Below are 24,058 nucleotides of genomic sequence, written 5' to 3'. Positions count from 1 at the left end.
GTATATAAAACAAAAAAATACGAGAAAATCAATATAACAGACGTTGCGGATCTCGCTAAGAATACCTTTAATGCTGCGTCTATTAAAAAGGAATGGTTTTCGAACCACAGAGATGTTTCCCTTCAATCCCGATGTTTTTTGTGAAGAAAAATTAATATCTACACCAGTAGTTGAACAATATCAAGATAATGTGTCTTCTCTGTCCGATACACATCAAAAACCGTTGCCAACACCCGTTCCCCTAGATGAACTATCAAGGTCCAGTGAAGTACAAAATAAAAAACTGAGACCAAAAGCAGCATCATCATAAGAAGATTCTTTATCTGAATCAGAATTAGAGCAAATTTCAGACATTGATCTGAGTGACGATAAATCTGTGTAGCTAAAAAATGAAAGCTTATCTCGTACATATTTCAGTGAACTATGCCCTCTACCGGCACTACCAGTCAGTAGTTATACAAAAACTAGAAGCAAGCGAACTCAAAACTCGACTATTTTAACATCAACGCCATTAAAAGAACAATTAGAAAATAAGGAACAAAAAAGCAAAGGGAGAATGAGGTTGAGACAGTTAAACGAACAATTGAAGCTACTAAGATAAAAACAGAAAAATTAGTCAAGAAGAAGACTTATAGCCTGAAAGCACACCAAACACGAGAACGCGAACTTTGTGCAGTATGTTTGGAGTTTAGATCAAATGAATTATGGTGGAGATGTCATCTCTGCGGTCTCTAGGCTCATGCAGACTGCACGAAAGCGGATACTGCTACACTTTATATTTGCTTAAACTGTAAATGTAACTAAAGAAATATGTATTTTATACTTAAACCTAAGTAAACTTAATTGAACTTGTCCATATGTGATCAATATTTCCCATTTTTGATCAATATTACCCATCTCCATTGTCGGTATTACCCGATTGATCGATATTACCCGAATTTTTTGAGTTTCAAAAATATGTATTTTTAAAATACTTGTAATTATTTTATAATATTTTTGAAGCAGTAATTGGTTAACTAAATGAACTTAATATCCATATTATAAGTTTCAAATTCGTAAAAGCTAAAAATAACAGTTTTGTCCTAAATACTCGATATTCCTCCACCTTCCCCTATATTTTTCTCACGCGGAACGTGATTTCATGCAGGTATACGAAAAATACTAACCTATAAAGAAGAGATCCAGCGACGAGCGCGGATACCACCGCCGATAGAGCCACCAGAACAAAAAGGAGGCTGAATCCCGGAACTGGCATGCAAATCCCGTAAACGACTTCCTCTCGGATGCGTCCTTGGAAAACTGTTACGGCCTCCGCCCGGCTATCTGGACTAAATGCCAGATCAGCCTCGGAAATTACTTCGTAAAGGCTGCTTACGCCTACATCTGTACTTCGAGCTTTCCTGTAATATCAGAAACAATAAAATAAATAGTATGAAAATAGCTTTAATTTGTCCGACAGTTGTCTTTTTCCTATGCAAACGAAATACGAACATTTTAATTAAAAAGTACAAAGTTTACGATATATTTTTAGATTAACACGCCTACGATTAATCAAAATATATCATAAACTTAATTATAAATTAATATGTAGGAAAATTTTACTACTAGTATATAAATTTATTTTTTTAAATATATGTATTAAACATATTAAGTGCAAACTTATGGAACGTCATTAAACCTGCAACTCTGCTTTTTCTTTCAATTCAAGAACTGTGATTTGCTTTGTTTGTAGATATCAATTTTTTTTAGAAATTTTTTTAACATTATAAACGAAAAACATATGAAGGGTACAGAAATAAAAGATGCTCATCGACATTTTTTGAGTTTTACACCTTATTATGCTAAGTTGTTGTGCTTTTGCACAACATGTTGCAAAGGTTGATAAACGGGGCTCATTCCGCTTATATTTCATAAAATTATAATCCTGTACAGGGTGCTGACTGCGATACAAACTAGTAAATAAGGGGCACATTTCACGCTAAAAAGCGATAGAAGGGATGTGTGTTCAGCGAACGAACGCGCCCATTACCTGTCCTTCTGAGAAATTCGCCATACTCTCAGTAACAACTGTTAATTGTTGCGTCATACTCTACTCTTGCGCGTTTTTTGAAGAGAGATTATACGTTTTTGATGTCTGTGTTGTTTAGCTAAAATAGTGTTCGTAAGATTTAAAATGAGTAATGAAACTAGTATTGATAGTATCGGAGTGTGTGTAGAGCCAAAAACTAAGAAAAGAAAGTCATACGGGCTGATGACAGACGTTGTAAAAAAAAAAATAAAACTCGCGAGTCATGAACCGGACTATCATGTAAGTATAAAAGAAAGTGTTTCGAGCAAATACCAGAACAAGCTCAACAAACTATAATCATCATCATCATTGGCTTTTACAACTCTTCGTGAGGTTTTGCCGCGTTTACTATTGCCTTCCATTGATTCCAATCCTGTGCTATTATTTCCCATGGCCTTACTTCCATCTTCTCCAGGTCTTCCCTGACTGCGTCTTTCCACCTTTTTCTAGGCCATCCTGTCGATCTTCTACCATCTGGTCTTTCCCAAAACACATTGCTAATCAGTCTGTCGTCATCATCAACAAACTATAATGCAAAACTTCAATATTCTTGAATCTCATGATGTACAAAATAGCTATTTGAGTGGTTTGATCTCAGTTTTGCCAGTTCAAAGACCTTCGAAGAATGAAGATGCACGCCATTATGATGCTGTCTAAAAGTACACAGAAATATGGATATAGCAGTAAATGATCTGCAAACAGCGTTGAAAAACATCGAAGAATAGAGTAGACAATGGAGAATTGCCATAAATTCCGAAAAAACGCAAGCGGTGTTCTTCAAAAAGAGACACCAGCAGTTAGAAGAACAACTGACAGGTTGTGGTAAAACAACAACATCGAATCTAAAAAACGAAGCTAAATACCTGGGAGTAATATTGTATTAAAAACTAATATTACAAAAGCACGTAGACGCTACAGTACAAAAAGCCAACATGATAAAAGCGTCAATAAGAGGACTCCCAGCTAGAAGAAGCAAGTTAGGAATAAAAACGGAGATGTAACACATCAAAGAAGAGGATACAAGCAGCTTAGAACAGCAACTTAAAGAGAAGTTGTCAACGTACTGAGATACGTCGCTAAATAATTTCTATTCAAAGAACTGCAACAAGACCGACATGATGACCAAAAAAGCCAGAATAAAATTTGCGGAACTGGAGAACCAGCCAAGTCTTATACTGCAAGAGATAGTGAGATATAATGCGTTCTATCGATGGAAGCACAAACGTCCGGAGCAACAAATCTTCTTCTTCTTAAAGTGCCTATCCGTTCCGGATGTTAGCGATCATCACGGCTATCTTTACTTTGTTTATTGCAGCGCGGAACAGTTCAGTGGTAGTCGTGTTATACCACTTTCGTAAATTTTGAAGCCAGGAAATGCGTCTTCTTCCCGGTCCTCTCTTACCATTTACCTTCGCTTGGAGAATCAGCTGGAGATGGCCGTAACGTTCTTGATTTCTCATTATATGTCCTAGATATTCCAACTTTTTAGTTTTGACGGTCATGATAATTTTACATTCTTTCCCCATTCTATGCAGGACCTCCACATTAGTAACTCTGTCAACCCAGGATATACGTAACATGCACCTATAACACCACATTTTGAAAGCTTCGAGCCGATTCTTATAGTGCCAAGTCTTATACTGCGAGAGATAGTGAGATATAATGCGTTCCATCGATGGAAGCACAAACGTCCGGAGCAACAAATACTGAATTAAAAATAATATCGTACCCCGAAGAGAAAACATGAATTAAAAACAGAGGATAGTTCGTAGCTCTATCAATGCAGACAACGACACAACACTCTGTAGGCCCCACTAAAGATTTTTCGTTCAGGACATTCTACAAAAAACACAAACAAAAAAACACAAAAAACGGCTTCGGCCACCAAAAAAATAAAAAAAAAATACTAACACATACCAGCGCAAGCCACCAAAAAAATTAACATAAAACAAAAAACACAACACGTAGAGCACCCTTGAGCACCAAGTCCTTGAACTGGGCGTAGCCCAGACCGAATTCTTGAGGCCCTAGTAAGCAATTTTATTTTCACAAATATATCATTAGAGAATAACAGGAGTAAAGCATCTAACGCTAGCCTGAATTTAAATCGTCTATTATCAAGAACTCCCACATGAAGAGCATTAGGGTGATGGTGTGGCCCTATCGCGCATCAGAGTGCTATAGGGAGTTCTGACGGTATATTCGTGTTCAGCGACTTCAAAAACCTCCGAGAAACAAAATGTGTAAATTTGTGTAAACATTTTATATATTGTAAATGCAATTATGCATTTTCATGCATTTTTCTATTCTAAACTTTTTTTCCTACGTCATCCTGAACAATGCAAAAAGTTACAAGTCGATAGGTGCTGTATATAAAAATCGTTTTTTTTCCTAAATGTTCTAGTCTATTATCAGGGCTTCTCAAAGCGTGAGTCGCGACGGCCTGGGGAGTCGCTGCGTTGTCCCAGGGGCGTCGCGTGTCAGTGCGCACTTTTAATACAAAAATTATATTTGATTTTGAATGAGTATAAAATATATGTATTAATAAATAAATCAAGTAAAAAATATAACATCAAGTCGACAGACCCTTGAATCATCCGAAATTATCCAAAAAATTGTTCAATCCGAATATTATCCGATGGTCCACGAAATTATCTGAAAATCAGATAATTATTCGGACATTGGCAACACTAGAGTGAAGTGCCGGTCGGCTCCCCTCTAGTGTTGCCAATTCTGTTTTGCCGGTCGGCTCCCCTCCCCGGTGTTCTCTACTGTTGCGCTTGTTATGCCAATTAGTCAAGCTTTTGTTGTGTTTTATTACGCAAGCTGAGTATTTTGCTATCAACAATGGATACTTATATTCAAAAGAATAGAAAGCGAAGCGAAGAATTAGGCGAGACCAGTTATAAATGTTAATTTAAGTAAAAAGAAGAAATATAGGAAATATGACGACCAATATTTGGATTTTGGATTTACCTGAGTTACTAAAGGGAATGTAGAACATTCCACAATGTGTTGTTTGTCACAAAGTATTGGCGGCTGAAAATATGCTTCCTAATGAACTAAAACGGCATTTAGAATCAACTCACAGTCATTTACAAGGTAAGTCAAGAGACTTTTTTGTAAGAAAATTGCGAAAGGTAAAACATCAGACTACGGCTTTGGTTTCAAGAGCATTAATTCCTACCAAAGCATTGCTAGCCAATGGTAGCCATGGTAGCTTACCGTGTTGCCAAATGTAAAAAACCACATGCGATATCTGAGTAACTGATCTCACTTTCAGCGGTTGATATGATAACAGTGATGATTGGAGAATCGGCAGGTAAAGAAATAAAAAATGTACTTATTTCAAACAATACGGTTAGTCGCCGTATTAAAGACATGGCAGAAGATATTAATGAGCAAATTGTGGAGAAAATTTCAGGTTTATTTGCCATTCAACTGGCGACTGATAGTAATGATGATGCTTATTGATATGTTATGTACGGTACATACAAGAAACAAATATAGGTGAGGATTTGTTATTTGCAGGAAAAATTGTGAAAGTTGTAAAGCTACTGATTTATTCGAGATTTTAAACTCAAATATGACTGAAAATAATAATAACTGGGATAAGTGTGTAGGCCTGTGTACGGATGGTGCCCAAACGTTGTCTGGATGGTATGGAGGACCACAAACTCTTATCAAAAACCAAGGGTCCAAGTGTAAAATGGTAGAAAGACCTTAGCAGCAAAGAACGATACACTTGAATTAAGTATTGTAATGGATAGAATTAGTAAAGTGGTGAACTACATTAAAACAAGACCCGTGAAATCAAGACTTTTCCATAAACTTTGTGAAGAAATGGGGGCCGAGTATCTTTCTCTCTTTGTCAACCGTTTTCCATCCACCCCTGAATGTAGGTCTCTCCCAATTGCTTCTATATTTATCTATCTTATGCCAATCTAATCCAATGTTTGCCTGCCACTGCTTTTATGTCATCTACCCATATTTTTTGAGGTCTTCCCATGCTTCTTGTTGTCGTCCTTGGTCTCCATTCTAGAATTCTTCGTGTCCACCTGTTCATTATATCGGGCTACGTCAGCTGCCCAGCGCCATTTAATTTTTGTAATTTCTTCCACAATATCCCTAATCTTCGTTCTACGTCTTATTTCGGTGTTTCTGATCTTTTCTCTCAGTGATATTCCAAGCATGATTCGGGGGCCAATTACACATCTTTAATTTATTATTGCAACTCTCGTTGGTTTTCTATAGGCAAAGTACTTACACGTGTATACAAATTAAGAAATTAATTTTACAGGTATCTTCATATAGAATCCAGAATCACATGATTATGCATAAAACTTTATTGATTTAAGGTTTATGATAAAATTAGCATACCTCTGTGACATATTTAACAAATTAAATGATCTTTGCATAATAAGTCTTTGCAGGGAAGCAATACTTATATCCTGCAATTGGCAAATAAAATTAGTGGATTTCAAATGAAATAAAAAAAAGCAGAGGTCAAAAATAAACTTATAAAAAAATGAGAAAGGAAATTTTCAACCCCGGTTTCATAAGCTGTGCTTAAAAAAGCAAGCACATCCCTTAGATTAACCTTCTAGTATTGTATATTTTGATGTTTAATCTCTGGTTGAATATTTCCCTCCCCCAGGATCTATGAGGCAGGCCTGGTTTTGGAATTATGTCTTTCAAAGGGGTTTTCTTTTAAAAAGAGTTGCTAAAAAATACAAAAATTATGTCTTTATAGGTATTTTAGTCAGAGATAATGCCATTAGCAATGAAACCGCCATTATAATTTTTTTTATAACTAATCGAGGCTCTTACTTCTTGACCTAGTAGATCATATCGTCAAGGAGTTCTGAAGTTTTCCTTAAAATTATTTACTTTGATTTATTATGACTTAAACTGTACGATACACTTCAAGATTTAACACTGTATAAACGGGACAACAAAGGGATAATACCAATGTTACACACACAAATTTGGAAGATAATAGTTAAAGTAAACTTTATACAAGCCTATCATGGTAAGTTCATGCATATTATTAAAACTTTGGTTATTAGTATTCGAGGTGTATTCATTAATTCTGGAAAAAATTATTTCAAATCCCCTCGAGAAACTAGAGAGGATGTTCCTAAAGATGTGAAACAGACAAGTAAAAACAAATATTTATTAATTGTTTAACGTACTCTACTGGGGAGTTCTGCACGTGTTTAAATCAATTTTATAAGCATTTTACTGCGAATAAGGTAAATCCAAAATATTTAATTTAAACTCCTCTACGACTTCCTCAGGCAACGAATAATGTAAAGAGTAAATGAACGGAAGTAATATGTTATTTGTACCAAAGCTGCGTGTAGCATTTTTAAATGTGGAGAATGGATATGCGGAGGATATTCCTTCCAATTTTTTACAGGTTTTTTAAATTTAAGTGCTAAAGTATGCGGGATAATATACAATATCTCGCTACATCACTGATATCGACTTGACATAACAGTTTTAGCAATTCATGAACTCTTTCCGACGAATCTTGAAAACGAATTAGAAAGAACGGATATTTATATACACTGGAGTGCAAAATTAACCGGACACTCAGATTTTTATGTATTTTTTTGTTGTTATATAAAGACTTATTTAATTTTTTAAATTTCACTTTATGGCTTTTTACCGAAATTTTTTTTTCTTGTTTGAACCTATTTAGATAATTTTTGCGAACGACAGTTCTACACACACTTTTTGTTATTAATGTAAAATAGTGTTTTAATTAAATAGCATTATTTTAAGTCTACTTTGGTATTTTAAGTGTTACGAGTTTGGATTTAGTGTTTTTTTTTGTTTTATCCTTTTCAAAAATTGCAATAACAAAATAATGACACCAGAAAAAATAGATACATCAAAAATAATTTAGAAATTTCTCGAATTGTTTGATGCAATACAAATATTTTGATTTTACAATGCAATGTTTGAGATGCAAAACAATTTAAGATAAGGATCGATTTATTAGATGTATTCAGATTCAGAATACGAGTCACCGGACCTCTATTAACAGTTTAGCCTAGTGAATATAGCCTCAGAGGCCACCAACGCGAGTCGCGCGGTCTTTGACTATATGACAATATATAAACGTTATCTCAGCGGATTTTTCACGAATTACAACACATATTTGTGGCCGCTTGGAAACACTGGCATACACTGGAGTTTGTGTTTGGTTTTCGAATTTTGATGTTAAACTTTACTCTAAATATATGACAATGTATGAATGTTATTTAGGCGGATTTTTCACAAACTCTAACAAATATCTTCTGTCCCATTGATAAATTGGATGATAAAATATGAAATCCTCAATTTCATTGCTTACTTTTCAAATATTCAAGCTAGACGTGCTCGAAAATGACAAAATTAGCTGTAATAAAAGGTTGTAAAGTAATAAAAGTAAATCACCAGATGTATTCAGATTATATTTCATTTCCAACAATTTGTTGTATTATCATAATCCACTCCCATCGGTTTATTTTGCTATGCATTCAGTAATGTTTTCTACGCCTTCGGTGTTGGATGTCTTTTGGTTTTACTGTAAGCCATTGCACGTGTTTTGATAAATACTTAAATTTTAAATTATTTTTAAAATGAGTGATGAATATTGCCAACTTTCGACTTCTAAACGAGGTAAGTGGGAAACTTCTCAGCCAATCTCAGATGATGAATTATTACACATAGAAGATTCACATGACAAGAGTGAGGCAAGTAATGAAGATTTATATTATAATGAAGATGATCGGACAGACGATCCTAATTTACAAGAAGAATCTGAAGATGATGATGGTGATGATGAGTCTCAAAATATTTTTGAATGGTCTTCAAAGGTTCAACATCCTACGGTGCTACCATTTACAGCAATATCAGGATTGAAAATTAATGTGGATGGCAGCAATCCTATTGATTACTTCAATTTATTGCCATCTGAATTATTCTATGGCCTGATTATTCAAAATAGCAATTTATATGCTGTTGATATTCTTTCTCAAAGTAAATCTGAGAAAAGTAGAATTGCAGCTTGGAAGGACATAACTGTAGAAGAAGTTAAAATTTTTCTTGGTTTTTTGTTTCACATAGGAACCATAAAAATTAATTGTATGAACGATTATTAGAAAGAAAATCATTTATTTAGTATTCCAGTGTTTGGACAATATATGAGCCGAAATCACTTTATGTTAATTTTGCGTGCCTTACATTTTAACAATAATAGTGACAATAACTAGTCCACACTTGCCAAGATATCTCCATTTTTAGATTGTTTTAATAATAAAATGGAGAATCTTTATTATCCAGAAAGAAAATTAGCCCTGGACAAATCTATGATTTTATATAGATGAAGACTTAGTTTTCTCAAGGGCAAACGACACAAATATGATGTCAAACTGTACACTTTGGCAGAATGTACCGGGATTATTCAACGCATATTAGTTTATACTGTAGCTAGTGACCCCGTAGTTGGAGGAAGTAATCATATGAAAAAAGTAGTGCTAAATTTGATGGATTCGAAACTAAATGTTGGTCACGCCTTATATACGGACAATTTTTATAATAGTGTTCTATTGTGTAAAAAACTACTTTCGGTTAAAACTTATCTTACAGAAACACTGAGAACAAGAAGAGCGAAAAATCCACACGAAGTTGTTTCTCGAAAATAAAACAAAATAAACTGGTGAGTGCTTGCAATAATAAAGGGATATGTGTGTGTAAATGGAAAGATCAGCGAGATATTTTAACGATCTCTTCCGAATTTCTCAATCAGCTAATGGTATTACAAAACGGCTACGGTGTAAATATTGCTGGCAAACTAAAAAAGAAAAAAAACTCATTGTTTTATTGTGCGGAGTGCCCTGAACATCCGGAATTGTGCTTAGAAAATTATTTTAGACGTTTTCATGAAGAAATTGAAAATTAGGTAATTATTTTGTTTCCTTGATGTTGTTGCCATTCATTAATTACTTATATTAGTTATCCAGGTTCATAATGATATTTTTTCTCAATTAGATTATTATTGTTTTTAAGTTCAACCCACACATTTTCTGCCCTGTGGCCACCAACGCGACTCACGAGGTGAGTTTTGTGTATCTTAAGTGTATCTTAAAAATTAATTACTTTACACGAATACATCTCAGTTGCCCACTATTTTCCCTTAAATGAATAAAAATTTAACGGATACTCATGAGACGGGCGGCCTAGGATTTGGAGAAAAGCTGGTGAACGTTACCTGCAATGTTGATTTAATCCACAGTTTAATTTGGTGGAGGTAGTATAATGGTGCAAGCAGGTATTTCTCTAGAGGCTCATACAGAACCTGTTATAATTCAACGGGGCAATCTAAACGATGTAAGGTATATGGAATAATGTTTGGAAGATCATGTAGTGCCATTTGCCCCATTTTTTGAAGAAAACTTGTTTTTTGATTTAAGATAATGCTCATCCGTACATTGCAAGAATAACATGACTTGGAGCAAGCAGTTTGTGTCGAAGGAGAGCAAATTTCTAAGGAAGAATTTGCTGCCCTAATCCGAAGTATACTTGATCGAATGAGACTCATTGAGGTAATACACCCTAATAAATATAGTTTTTTATTTAAAGGGGTGCACATGAATTGGCTACAGCTTGCAGTTAATAAGCTCTCTACAGATAAAAAGGTTTGCGTGAATTGGTATGGTTTAATGAATGTCAAAAAACAAATTCTACAAAATACTGAGACGGATAAAAAATGGTTAATAATAAAGACCGAAATAGATAAAAGTCAAAAAGAAATTCTAATACCAACCAGATATAAAAAGAAGCAATGGATGACGGAAGAAATTTTAGATTTAATGGAAGAAAGACGTCAATATAAAAACAAAGATAATAAGATGTACAAAAAAGTGGATAAACAAATAAAATACAAAATTAAGAAAGCGAAAGAACAATGGTTAAAAGAACAATGCATAGAAAAAGAAGAATACCAGAAAAGAAATGATAGTTCTAACACACATAAAAAATTAAAGAATTAACTCACAACAATAGAACAAGAAAACCGGGAATACTGAAAGATTCAAATGCGAAACTTTGAATACTAACGACAAATTAAAGAGATGGACAGAATACATCAACGAACTGTTTAAAGACAATAGAACAGTACAAATGGTGATAGAAGTAGAAGAGGATATTGTTTAAAAGATATTAAAAGAGGAAATTAAAATGGCATTAAAAAACAGCAAAAATGGTAAAGCAGTAGGTCCAGACCAAATCCCTATAGAAACCTTAAAATGCACAAATGATGAAACCTTAGACATTATAGTAGACTTATTTAACTCAGTATACAAAACAGGACACATACCGAAACACCTCTTCACCTTTTGTGCTATCCCTAAAAATACAAACGCTAAATATTGCAGTGAATACAGAACAATATCACTAACAAGTTACATTCTCAAATTATTCCTGAAAACAATACATGATCGTATAAATAAAAAACTGGAAGAAGGAATAGATAATAGTCAGTTTGGGTTCAGAAACGGACTAGGAACTAGAGAAGCGTTATTTGCTTTTAATGTGTTAGCTCAAAGATGAATGGATATGAATGTTGATGTGCATGTTTGTTACGTTGATTTTGAAAAATCATTTGACAAAGTAAGACATGAAAAATTAGTCCAAATTCTAAAGACAAAAAACATAGACCATAAGGACTTACGAATAATAACAAACCTCTACTGGAATCAAAGAGAACAAATCGTAATAGATAACGACCCCGTCCAGAAATTGAAATCAGAAGAGGAGTTAGGCAGGGATGTATTATGTCCCCATTACTATTTAATGTATATAGTGAAGCTATTTTTGAAGAAGCATTACTATCTCAAAGTGAAGGAATAATAATAAACGGAAGATCTATTAATAACATAAGATATGCAGATGACACCGTGATTGTGGCAAGCTCTGCTGAACAACTTCAATTACTGCTAAACAAAACAAACAGTTTGTGTGAAAAATATAGACTAAAAATAAATATAAAAAGGACCAAATTCACGATAATAACAAAGAAAACAAATATACCAACAAACATACATTTGGGAAATGTACCGATAGAAAGGGTTGATAAATACAAATACCTAGGAACCTGGATTTCAAACAATAATGATCAAACAACCGAAATAAGAGCCAAGATAGAAATAGCAAGAAATGCGTTTGTAAAAATGAAAACAATTCTCTGCAACAAAGACCTTAGATTAGAACTGAGAGTAAGAGCACTGAGATGCTACGTGTTTTCGATACTTCAATATGGACTTGATAGCTGGACATTAAAGTAAGAACACATAAATAAGTTATAGTCCTTTGAAATGTAGTGTTACAGGAGGATGCTTAGAATAGCATGGACACAGAAGAAAACTAACACGGAAGTATTGCGAGAAATGGGCAAAGAATGCGAAATAAGAATGCAAAGAACACAATAAAAATAAGAAAGTTACAATATCTGGGACACGTAATGAGGGGACAATGATATGAACTGCTAAGACTGGTAATACAAGGAAAGATAAGAGGAGGAAGGAGTATAGGAAGAAGGAGAATGTCATGGTTAAAGAATTTAAGGGAATTAAAGAGGAATTTAAATGCAGTTCTATAGAACTCTTTAGAGCAGCAGTAGATAGAGTAAAGATAGTGATGATGATGCCCAACCTCCGATCGGGAGACGGCACTTAAAGAAGAAGTATCTTAATTTGTGAACTTGTTATAATTGAGTCTTATTTAGGTCAACGCGAAAATTTTCATCGGTTTTGCTAATCACTTTAGTTTCTTGAAGATTTATTGTCAGTCCCATTGCTTTACTTGCATTATTAACTCTGTCTATCAACCTATAACTCTGTCAATTTATAGTATATTTTGTAATTTTTGTCTTCTATTTTTTTCTTTTATAAAAACGGTATCGCCTTCATACTTGATATTGTTAATATATTTACTGTTTATTTTTATATCAATTTCGGCGTCGTCTAGTGCTTATTAGATTTTTTTTTTTCGAGAATAATATAAGCTTTTATTAATATTCTAACCTCTAATTCATTCTCACAAGATATGGATTATACACTTGACTCAACATTTTGATTTATTTCTCATAAATTAAATGTTTGCATTAAATGATATTTAATGTAACTTGTTGTTTTTGCATACTAAATTTTGTTTACAACTGATATTTGATCGAGAATATATTGCATCTAGTTCAAAATAATTCTAAAATTATTGTTAATGGATAGTTAATACAAATAGGGAGAAAATCTACTCCATCAGATTCAGATTCAGAAAGGTTTATTGCTTTCTTCTTCTTGTTTACGTGATATCTCCGCGACGGAGGTTGGCAATCATCATGGCTATTCTGATCTTAGATGTTGCCGCTCTGAATAGTTCGATTGATGTGCATCCGTACCATTCCCTCAAGTGACGTAAGCATGACATTCTTCTCCTTCCTACACTTTTCTTGCTTTGGATTTTCCCTTGTATAATTAATTGAAGTATGTTGTACCTTTCATTACGCATAACATGCCCCAGGTATTGCAGCTTTCGCGTCTTGATGGTTTCCAATATTTACATTCTTTTGTTGACTCTTCTCATGACATGAAAATATTGCAATCAACCGGGGCCTATTCTACAAAGATTCGTTGAGTCCACCAGCTATTGAACTCAAATTATGCAGATTTTAGCATCAAAAATAAAAACACTTTAGTGGCCAAGCTTAATTACCTATTGTATATAGAAGATTTAAAACTATTGGTTTCCACTCGAATCCACTTGGATCAGAAGCTAAAAACTGTAGAAAACTTCTCTCATCATATCACTTCTCTATGATAGTGTCAGATAAAAAGAGGAACGACTAGGTAGGGTGAAAAATAAAAGTCGAGGATATCACAAGAAAAATTGCCAAACTCAAATGGAGCTTCTCAGGCCACGCTGCTAGACAAAAAGACTAACGTTGGAATGCCACAATACAACATTGAATACCCTATAAAGCTATATGACCAATAGGAAGACCACAGATGAGATGGGTAAATGACATCAAAGAAATTGTCGGAACCAATTGAAAGTATAATGTTATTTTTGAGTTTTTCACAGCTTTCCTCGATGTTATCATTTTCTAATATTTTATTTCCAGCGATCTTCTTTGATATTCTTTTTCTGTATAAGTTTTCCGTGGATTGCGTATTTGATTTTTGTTTGTGTTGGAGTCGCTCTCTTGGGTGTGAAGTGTTTCAGGATGATTCTTATTTCACATACAACTAGGCAATGATCGCTACCTACGGTTGCTGAGTTGAGGCAACTTACGTCGATTATTTTTGATGGATCTCTGTTGGTTATAACATAATCTATCATAGATCTGTGTCCACGGGTGTTATTAGATGTATCTTTGTGTTGGTCTTTGTGGTCAATAAATGTACTGTTAATGCGTTGTAAGTTCGTTACTGAATTCGTGCTAAAGTTTATCATTAGCTCTCCATTTTCAATCCTCCTTATGTTTTCGCTTAATTCCGGGTATTACTTAATTGCCTATTCGAGTTAAATCCCCCATTATTCTCATCTTCCCTCTGACTTGATCTACTACTTGTTCTAATTGTTCATAAAACATTTACCTTGTTGTTTAAAACTTGTTATTTTGTAGGCCGTATACTCCATTGATGTTCAGGTCTTCCTTCTCCTTTCTTATCTTTGCTGTTACAATTCCTTCTATGTATTGACACTCTTTGATATGATTTTGGTACCTTTAGTGTATTAGTAAGGCTACTAGGCCTAAAATGGGATAACACAGGGAGATTTCCTGAATTCTCCATTATTCAATCTAATAATGGATGAAATCATAAAAAAGTAAGAACTAAAAAAGAATACCAAATGGAAGAAAAACAACTTAAAATAATGTGTTATGTAGGCGACGCAATACTACTCTCTCAAAGTGATGATGATTTACAACGTATGCTGCACCAATTTAATATAACCGCCAGAAAATTTAACATGTTAATTTTCTCAAAAAAGACAAAATGCATGGTTACAACAGCAAATTTACTAAGATGTAAATTGGAGCTGGAAGGTCAAATAATAAAACGTGATGGAGTTTAAATATCTAGGCATCACATTATCTAGCTATGAAAAACTCGAAACAGAAGTGGAGGATCAAGTGAATAGAGCAAAAAGAGCTGCAGGCTGCCTGAATGAAACAATATGGAGAAATAAAAGTATCGGGAAAGAAATGAAAGGCAGAATTTACAAAACAGTCATCAGACTAATAATGACGTACGCGGCATAAACACGACCTGGCACAGAGAGGACAAAAAGGATGTTAGGAACAGCAGAAATGTAAACGCTCAGAAAAATTGATGGCAAGACACTATGGAACAGAGCCAGCAGTACAGATATACTACGCAAGATGAAGAATATCAAGAACTGGGTAAGAAATAGAAGATTAGAATGGAACGATCATAAAAGCCGAATGAAAACAAATAGAGTAGTAAAGACGTTAAGAGATGGTTCCCCAATAGGAAGACGATCAGTAGGAAGACCACGAAAACGATCGAACCGCAACTTACTGGAGGCACATTGAAAAACAGACAGAGTCATGTCTACATAAAGAGAAAAAAAAGATAAAGAAAAAGAAGAAGAAATTAAAAGTATGCTGCTAACGATAGAGAACGATGGAAAGAGTTGGGAAAGGCCTAAGTCCTCAGACGAACGATAGAAGGCTAAGAAGAAGAAGAAGAAATATTAAATATTTGTGGTTGTGTGTAAAATTTGTGATTTGAAAAGAATCATATTAAAAAATTTCACTTATATCTGTTTATTTTTACTTCTGTTTATATGTACATATGTTGGTTCATAGTGATGGAAAGTGTTCAACGAAAGAGTGGGGAGAGATAATTTTTTTGGAAAGAATAGTTATCCAAACAGCAGATAAACTCTACATGCCAACTAGTATATTATTAATTTACTCTGGATGAGTGTAATATTGAAAGAGTTAACTAAAAAATAAAATTCAAGAACAAAGATTCAAGAAGATTCCATAGAAAAAAGAGTAAAATTTAAAAATAAATGTAAGAGAATAAAAGACCTGCAAAACAAATGTGATCACTTCTATTTATCTTAAGATATTAATAAAATAGCAGCATTTATTCCTTACGAAATTTGAAGGAAGTAGAAATATAATACGTCTAATAATTGTCAACTAAGCTAAATAGGGAGCTTAATTGAAAAGCAAGTGAGCGTTAATTAACAGAGCTCGACGTAATTACTCATGCGACAATTCCATCTTCTTTACAATAAACCAAAATGCACTACATCTAACTAGATAATTCAGATTGTGGAAACATACATTTAGGACATTTAAGATTATTATTGATAGTGAATTAACTTTATTGATTGTTGCCTAATTTTTGTTGATTATATTCAGCTCGATCAGTTATTAAAACATTTATGGAAAATATTTTGACTAGGAACAGGATTGATATCAAGTTATAAAACGTGAACCCGAATTTTATACTGATACTAAAAATTATTAAGCAGCTTAGCACATTCTTTATTTTTAATATTAAATTTTTAATTGTTTAAAAAATACTAAATCTCAAAAATGTCCCTTAGTATTCTATATACAATCTATCTGCTGGAACTTTGCACAAGTATGACATTTTTTACGAATAACTATTTTCTTTTCTATTACGTTTTTTCCTACTCAAAAAAACTAAAACAATACACTTAAACCGCCTGCTCATACACAACAGCACACATCAGACAAAAACAGCCATAGGCAATAGGGTAAGAATTTATTTATTATAGCTAATGACGAATAATATAATATTTACTCTAACCTCCAAAGTCACATTTAGTTATTTAAATATGGCTTAAACCACGTCAACGAAGTGATATGAAATATTTTTTTTTGTATTACACCTATGCGGTGTTTGTATACTGCTATCTGGTCAAAATATTTTTTAAGGCTTTATTTTTAGAGTATGCCTGTTAAACCTTTTAATTCTGAAGCACAATAACTTGCGTTAAATGTGGAGTATTTCGAATTATAAAAACTGAATGGAGGGGTTTGGAGTCATTTTCATCTGTTTAACAGGTAACAGGTAAATATAGAAATGTATGTTCGTTTATCAAAATAAATATCATTGAAATATATTTCGGAGTCAATTAGTTTTCTTGTCCATCTTGTGTCTTCCAGTCTCTACATTTAGGACATTTAAGATTATTATTGATAGTGAATTAACTTTATTGATTGTTGCCTAATTTTTGTTGATTATATTCAGCTCGATTGGTTATTATAGCATTTATGGAAAATATTTTGACTAGGAACAGGATTGATAGCAAGTAGTAGAAATTGACTGGCGCCCAAGAGAAGACAAACGCAGCAGAGGACGACCATCAACACGCTGGATGGACGACATTGGACGAATATCCAAGAAATAGCAACAAGAAGCACAGAACCGTGAAGAGTGGCAAAAAATGGGAGAGAACTATGTCCAGCAGTGGACAGAAGAGGTTGCATGATGATGATGATGATATTTCGGAGAGTAGCTGCTGCATTCAAATATCATGACGACTAGGAGGTAAAATTATAAAAAGGAAATAAAATAATAATATTCTTTCAAAGCCAGGCAAAAACGGGCCTCGTTAGAAAAACAAGATGACCGATTTACCTGAGGGATCAAAAATTGCATTGCGAAATACAGTATACGGGATGTACCAACAAAGAAAGTACTAATTTCTTCAATCTGAATTTGATAATAAACCATAAGGTACTTTTTAACCAATACTTAATCAAGAGATTAATAAAAGCAGTTTAAAGAAATTCGTACTAAATACATTGATTGAAACTAAGTCAACTTTTTTCTTTTTCTTCCTTTTCTTCTTCTTTTTATGTGGACATGATTATGTGTGTTTTTCAAGGTGCCTATAGGAAGTTGTCGTTCCATCGTTTTCGTGGTCTTCTTACTTATTGTCTTCCTATTGGGGAACCGTCTCTTGCCATCTTTACTACTCTATTTGTTATTATTCGGCTTAAATGATCGTTTCATTCTACTCTTCTAGGAACAACACGCTATTTACTATCGACAATATGCAGATTGAAAATGTGGAAAACTTTACGTATCTTGGAAGTGTCATAACAGAAAACGGAGGTACAGAAGACGATATTCGTATGAGGATACGAAAAGCTCAACAAGCTTTCAGCACGGTCAACCCTGTTTGGAGATCCGGCGAGTATACTACAAGGACAAAGATCCGAATATTCCGATCAAATGTCATGTCTGTTCTACTCTACGGATGTGAAACCTGGAAAGTGACAAACACCCTCACAGACAAACTGCAGGTCTTTGTTAACAAATGTCTACGAAGAATTGTTCGTATGTTCTGGCCTACCACCATCAGAAACGACGATCTGCTACACCTGACCGAACAAAAGAGGGTACAAAATGAAATTAAGTCCAGAAAGTGGGGTGGGATCGGTCACACACTCCGAAAAAATAGTTGCAGTATCGCAAAGACTGCCCTAGAGTGGAATCCCCAAGGGAAAAGAAAAAGAGGTCGCCCAGTACAAACTTGGAAAAGATCCATCATGGACCAGATAAGAGGCCAAGGAAAGTCTTGGAATGAGGTGAAGGGCTTAGCGCAAAATAGAACCCGATGGCGCGTTTTAACTGAAGCTCTATGCTCCACTTAGGAGTTCAAGAACCTTATATATATATATATATATATATATATATATATATATATATATATATATATTTCTTACCCAGTTCTTGATGTTCTTCACCTTGCGTCTACGTCGTATATCTGTACTTCTAGCTCTGTCCCATAGTGTCCTATCATCAATTTTTCTAAGTTATCATATCTGCTGTTTCCAGCATCCTTTTTATCCTCTCTGTGTCAAGTCGTATGTCTGCCGCGTATGTCATTATTGATGTTTGCTCTGTTTGCTCTACTCACTTAATATTTCACTTTAGTTTCGAGCTTTCCGTAGCTAGATAATGTGATGCCTAGATATTTAAACTCCATCACTTGTTCTATTATCTGACCTTCCAGTTCCAATTTACATCTTAGTAAATTTGTTGTGGTAGCCATGCATTTTGTTTTTTTTTTTTTGACAAAATTAACATGTTAAATTTTCTGGCGTTTATATTAAATTGGCGCAGCATGCGTTATAAATCGACTTCACTTTGAGAGAGTATCATTTGGTATCCTCTTTTTGTTCTTACTTTTTTTATTATTTCATCCATAATTAGGTTGAACAATAGAGGACTCAGGGAATCTCCCTGTCTTATCCCATTGCCAGCTTCAATAGGGTCGGTTAGTTCTTCTTCTACTTTTACTTTTGTTGTGTTGTTTTGGTAGATCTTTCTGATCATGTTGATTATTCCTGTATATATATATATATATATATATATATATATATATATATATATATATATATATATATATATATAAATAGAAATAATTTATAGTTTTTTTAAAACAAAGTCTTTATTTTCTTTCCATTGAAATAGAACGATTTGTGCGATTTATTCTGTTTTTGTTTTTAGAGAAACACTCTTCAAAGGATAAGTTATCAATATGAAAAATTAGTAATCAATTACGGCATGAAGAAGTTGCATTTATTGTTAAAACATCCGTTAGCATTTTGTTAAAAGAATTTGGATTTAAATACGAAAAGGGCAATAATCGAAAATAATTAAGTGAGCGCAACAGTACTTCTGCATTAAGAGCTAAGATCCTATGTAAATCTATGGAAAATCATAATATTGTGAATTCCAGGGACCTTGTTTTATGGAAAATCGTGGATTTATTCAACGGAAAATAAAACAATTTTCTGACATGACAACAATGTTAAAACAGTGTTCGTAAACTAAAAGGGTATGATGGTAAACGTTTTATAATTCGTTACGCTGGTTCTTCGAAAGGATTTGTTACTGAAGCAAGTTTATTATTTTACTTTAAATCCAAAGTAGCTGATGAACATGGGACAACGAACAATGAAAATTTTACTAAATGGATAAGTAAACCATTAATTTCCAATTTAGAAGAACCATCATTAATTATGATAAATAATGCAGCATATCAGTTATGTTGAAATTACTTTTGTAAATCAAATCAGTCAATTTGCTGTATTAATATGCTTTCATTTTCTATTTTACAATTATGTATTATATTGTTTCTTATGTTGACATGGCTTGCTAGCTATTCCAATCTCAACATTTACTAAGTACTTTCTACGAATAAAATGACATAAAACTAACTATAATATATTTAAGTTTTCTTAATAAAGAAACTCAACAGTTTCGAAAGCTCTACTTTTAATAAAAGAGTCTACATATTTTTTGTGATACATGGTATACAGCCAGCTACAGGAACTTTGTTTCCTTGTGGATACACTTGGAAGTTAATGGGGAAACTAACATTCTGAGTATTTTTTTATTCGTAATCTTAATTATAAAAGAAATTCAATCAAAGCAAAATAAATAAACTTGAGTGACTGATATCAGTGCAGCATATCTTTAAAAATATAAAAAAAAATGTTACTACCTGTCCGACACGATAACAGATCTTTTTCTTCTTCCTTCTAGAGACTGAGATTTATCTATGGTGGAGAATTCGTTGTCGCTGGAAGTATCCAACGTTTCCTGTTGTGTTGATAATAAATCATCAGGAAAGAGGTCAGTATCCAGACTTCTAGGCCCAAATGAAGGTTCGTTGATATTTCTTGGACCGTGTGGGAATTTATCCTTTGCAGGTAATGGAAATACTTCCTATAACAAATAAGAGATATTATTAAGAGCATAAATATATTTTGGTTTGCAGTTTTTTTATCAAATTCTAATATTTTGGGTCGCACAACGACTTACGCCTAGTACCTGTCAGGCATAATATTAGCTACGACCATCTTGAACTTAAGTCACGGCTTCTGCAGCATTCGTTGGTGTTCATATCAAAATTAAATTAAAAATTCCGAACTTAAAACTAATTGGTATGATTGTTGAAAGCAATAAAATAAGAAATTACATACAGTCAATTTTTTATTATTTGTTTACATAATTGTAGCCTTCTAATTCCTCAATTATTATATTCCAAACAGCCTCCAATTTCATATACAAAGAAAAAAAATATGTTAAAGGTCTGTGAAAAAATATAGTTCTCCAAATGCTTTATACCTGGTTCAAAAATCTGCCAAGTTCTTCCTCTGTTCGAGACCAAACAGCGGAGACAGCTGAAAAGGACTCTGATAAAGAAGACATTAAAATTTAAAAGCCTACACGTTTTGTTTTGCTAAACCTGTTTTTTGTATCAATGCTCTTGTTTTTATATTAAAGTAGAAAACTTGAAAAAAATTTAAGCAAATTACTCATACAGATCACGACATTGTTTTATTGACCATACAACACAATGGCAATCGCTGTGACATGTTACACGTTTCCACCTCTATATTCATTTCACAGTTAGTAGGTACGAATTATTGTAATTGTCACATTGACATTAAAAATTTCAAACGAAGTCCTGAAAGAATAAACAAATACTTAATAAAATTCTTATTACGTTGTATACCGTCCAAGAAAAAGTGCAACTTGTAGCATGGTACTTTTAGGGTCATTCGATAAGCAAAGTAATTGATATATTTATTGTTGCCTTAGAAAATAGACCCTCACTAAGTATTACAACAATTAAAAATAACATTTTTAACTTCGGGGTGTGTAAACAGTTGTAAAAAGTGTCATGAAGGTAATGAACCACGTGTTAGACCTGTCGAAGAGGAGCGTCAAAACAGGGATATTGATATTTGCGCTTTTGTGGAAGCTAATGAACCCTGCAATAGTGTACAAATTGCTAGGGAAGTTAACGTCAATGCTCGAACTGTCCAGCGAGTTCTCAAAAGGAATGGGTATCACTGTTTTAAGATACAGCCAACACAAGAACTGTTTCCGGAAGATAACTTTAGGCGGATGGAGTTTTGTGAATTTATGTTAGATAAACAGAATGAAAATGTACACTTTTAAAAAAAATATTTTATTTTCTGACGAATCTTCATTTTCATTACATAAAAAACACAATCCATGAGTTGCAAGGTATTATTCTCGGAAAAATAAGCACCTCAGTGTTGCAGTGCGAAGGCAGCATCCGCAAAAGTTAGATGTTTGGACTGGGATGTTAGGCGACCATATTGTCGGTCCATTTTTTATATTCGGCCCAAATATTTACAACTTTGTACTGCCGAACTGCCGGAATGAGATCATTCCGGCAGTTCGAAAGGCTTTGTTCTTTTGAGCCTTCTTTCTAGGTTCGTATTGTCGAGGAGCTGGATAGCCTCGACGTTTACATGATGATGGAGTCGTTGTTCATGGCTCCCTGCAAATTTCTTGATTATCTGATTGACGTCTGCCATCTTGAGGTCCCGGTGAAGCTCGTTGTTCCTAACGTACCAAGGCGCATCTACGATGTTCCTCAGTACTTTATTCTGGAATATCTGGATTACTTTGATGTTACTAGGCTTGGCACAGCCCCAGAGTTGGCAGCCATAGGTCCATACTGGTCTCAGTATTTGTTTATAGATTGGGAGTTTATTATTTATGGATAGAGAGGAATGTCTTCCCATTAACCAATACATTTTCTTGTAGGGGATGCCTAGTTTTTCTCTTTTCTTCTTCACGTGAGCTTTCCAGCGAAGTTTCGCATCAAGAGTAATCCCCAAGTACTTTGCTGATGTTGCAATAGGCACTTGGACATCATTTATTCTAATAGAAATATTATTAATTCTCTTATTGGTAAAATTTATCTTTTGGTCCATTTTTGTCCAATTTTGTCCAATTTTGGTCCATTCGTGAATTTTATTTATTGAATTTTGTAGTTTTTCTGTAGCTTCTTCGACGGTGTCACTTACCGCTAAGACAGCAGTGTCATCTGCGAAGGTAGCTATGGTGTCGTCTTCTAGTTCAGGTATATCACACGTGTATATTAGATATAGGACTGGACCCAATACACTCCCTTGTGGAACACCTGCTTCAATATCCTTGAGATCAGTGTATGCATCTTCTTGTTTAACTCTAAAATGTCTGTTCGCTAGATCTGATTGTAATATATTTGAATATTGTTTAGGCATGAATGATTTAAGTTTATGTATCAAACCCTTATGCCAGACTTTATCAAACGCCTGTGCCACATCTAGGAAGGTTGCAGAACAGACTTTTTTTTTCTCTAATGATCTTTCAATTATAGCAGTTATTCTATGCACCTGGTCAATTGTCGAATGCTTATTTCTAAATCCAAATTGATGATCTGGAATTATTTTCTTTTCTTCAATTATTGGTAGGATTCTTCGCAGGAGGAGTTTTTCAAACACCTTGGACATCACAGGTAGGAGTGATATTGGTCTATATGATGTCATCTCATTGGGGGGTTTCCCAGGCTTTGGTATCATGATCACCTCAGCTATCTTCCATAAATCTGGAACATATTGTAGTCTAAAGGCAGCATTTATTAAATTTGTTTATTTTACGATAGCTTTTCTTGGTAGATTTTTTAGCAGTCTTCCGGTAATGAGGTCATAACCTGGTGCTTTATTTGGGTCGATTTGTTCTTTAATTAACTCACCTACTTCTTTTGGGAAAGTTAGCTTGATATTCTCATCTATTTGCTTTGGTTCAGGCCAATCCTGGTCATCGTCTTGGTCATCTTGCAACTTAAATGTGTTCTCTAGATGAGTGGCAAATCTCTCTGCCTTCTGCTGATTATTTCTGGCCCAACTACCGTCTTTCAGTTTTATTGGAGGAGAATGTAATATTGGTCTTTTAATTCTTTTTGTAGCTTTCCAAAGCGAATACTCTGTTGCTGCTGTCGTTTGTTAACTCTTCCAGATAAGATTTAATAGATTCGTTCTTAATTTTCTGGATTTCTCTTTTAAGTTGCTGGCTGGCATTGTTTAGGTTAGTTTTGTCTCGAGAGGCT

At 33.9% G+C, this 24,058-nt stretch overlaps 1 protein-coding gene across 1 annotated transcript in view; it reads right to left on the bottom strand.

The window, feature by feature from the left end:
- Positions 1 to 24,058, bottom strand: part of m (zona pellucida domain-containing protein miniature) — a 360,187-nt gene that overhangs the window by 12,270 nt on the left and 323,859 nt on the right. The window contains exons 7-8 of the mRNA XM_072540065.1: positions 20,648 to 20,871; positions 1,167 to 1,400 (exon numbers count right to left, since the gene is read on the bottom strand). Coding sequence (XP_072396166.1) covers positions 1,167 to 1,400; positions 20,648 to 20,871 — 458 coding nt within the window. The remainder of the gene's footprint in view (positions 1 to 1,166; positions 1,401 to 20,647; positions 20,872 to 24,058) is intronic.

The sequence above is a fragment of the Diabrotica undecimpunctata genome, chromosome 1, assembly GCF_040954645.1.
Source record: "Diabrotica undecimpunctata isolate CICGRU chromosome 1, icDiaUnde3, whole genome shotgun sequence".
Classification (NCBI taxonomy): domain Eukaryota; kingdom Metazoa; phylum Arthropoda; class Insecta; order Coleoptera; family Chrysomelidae; genus Diabrotica; species Diabrotica undecimpunctata.
The sequence above is the reverse complement of the archived record's forward strand: the minus strand, read 5'-3'. Positions and strand labels throughout refer to the sequence as shown.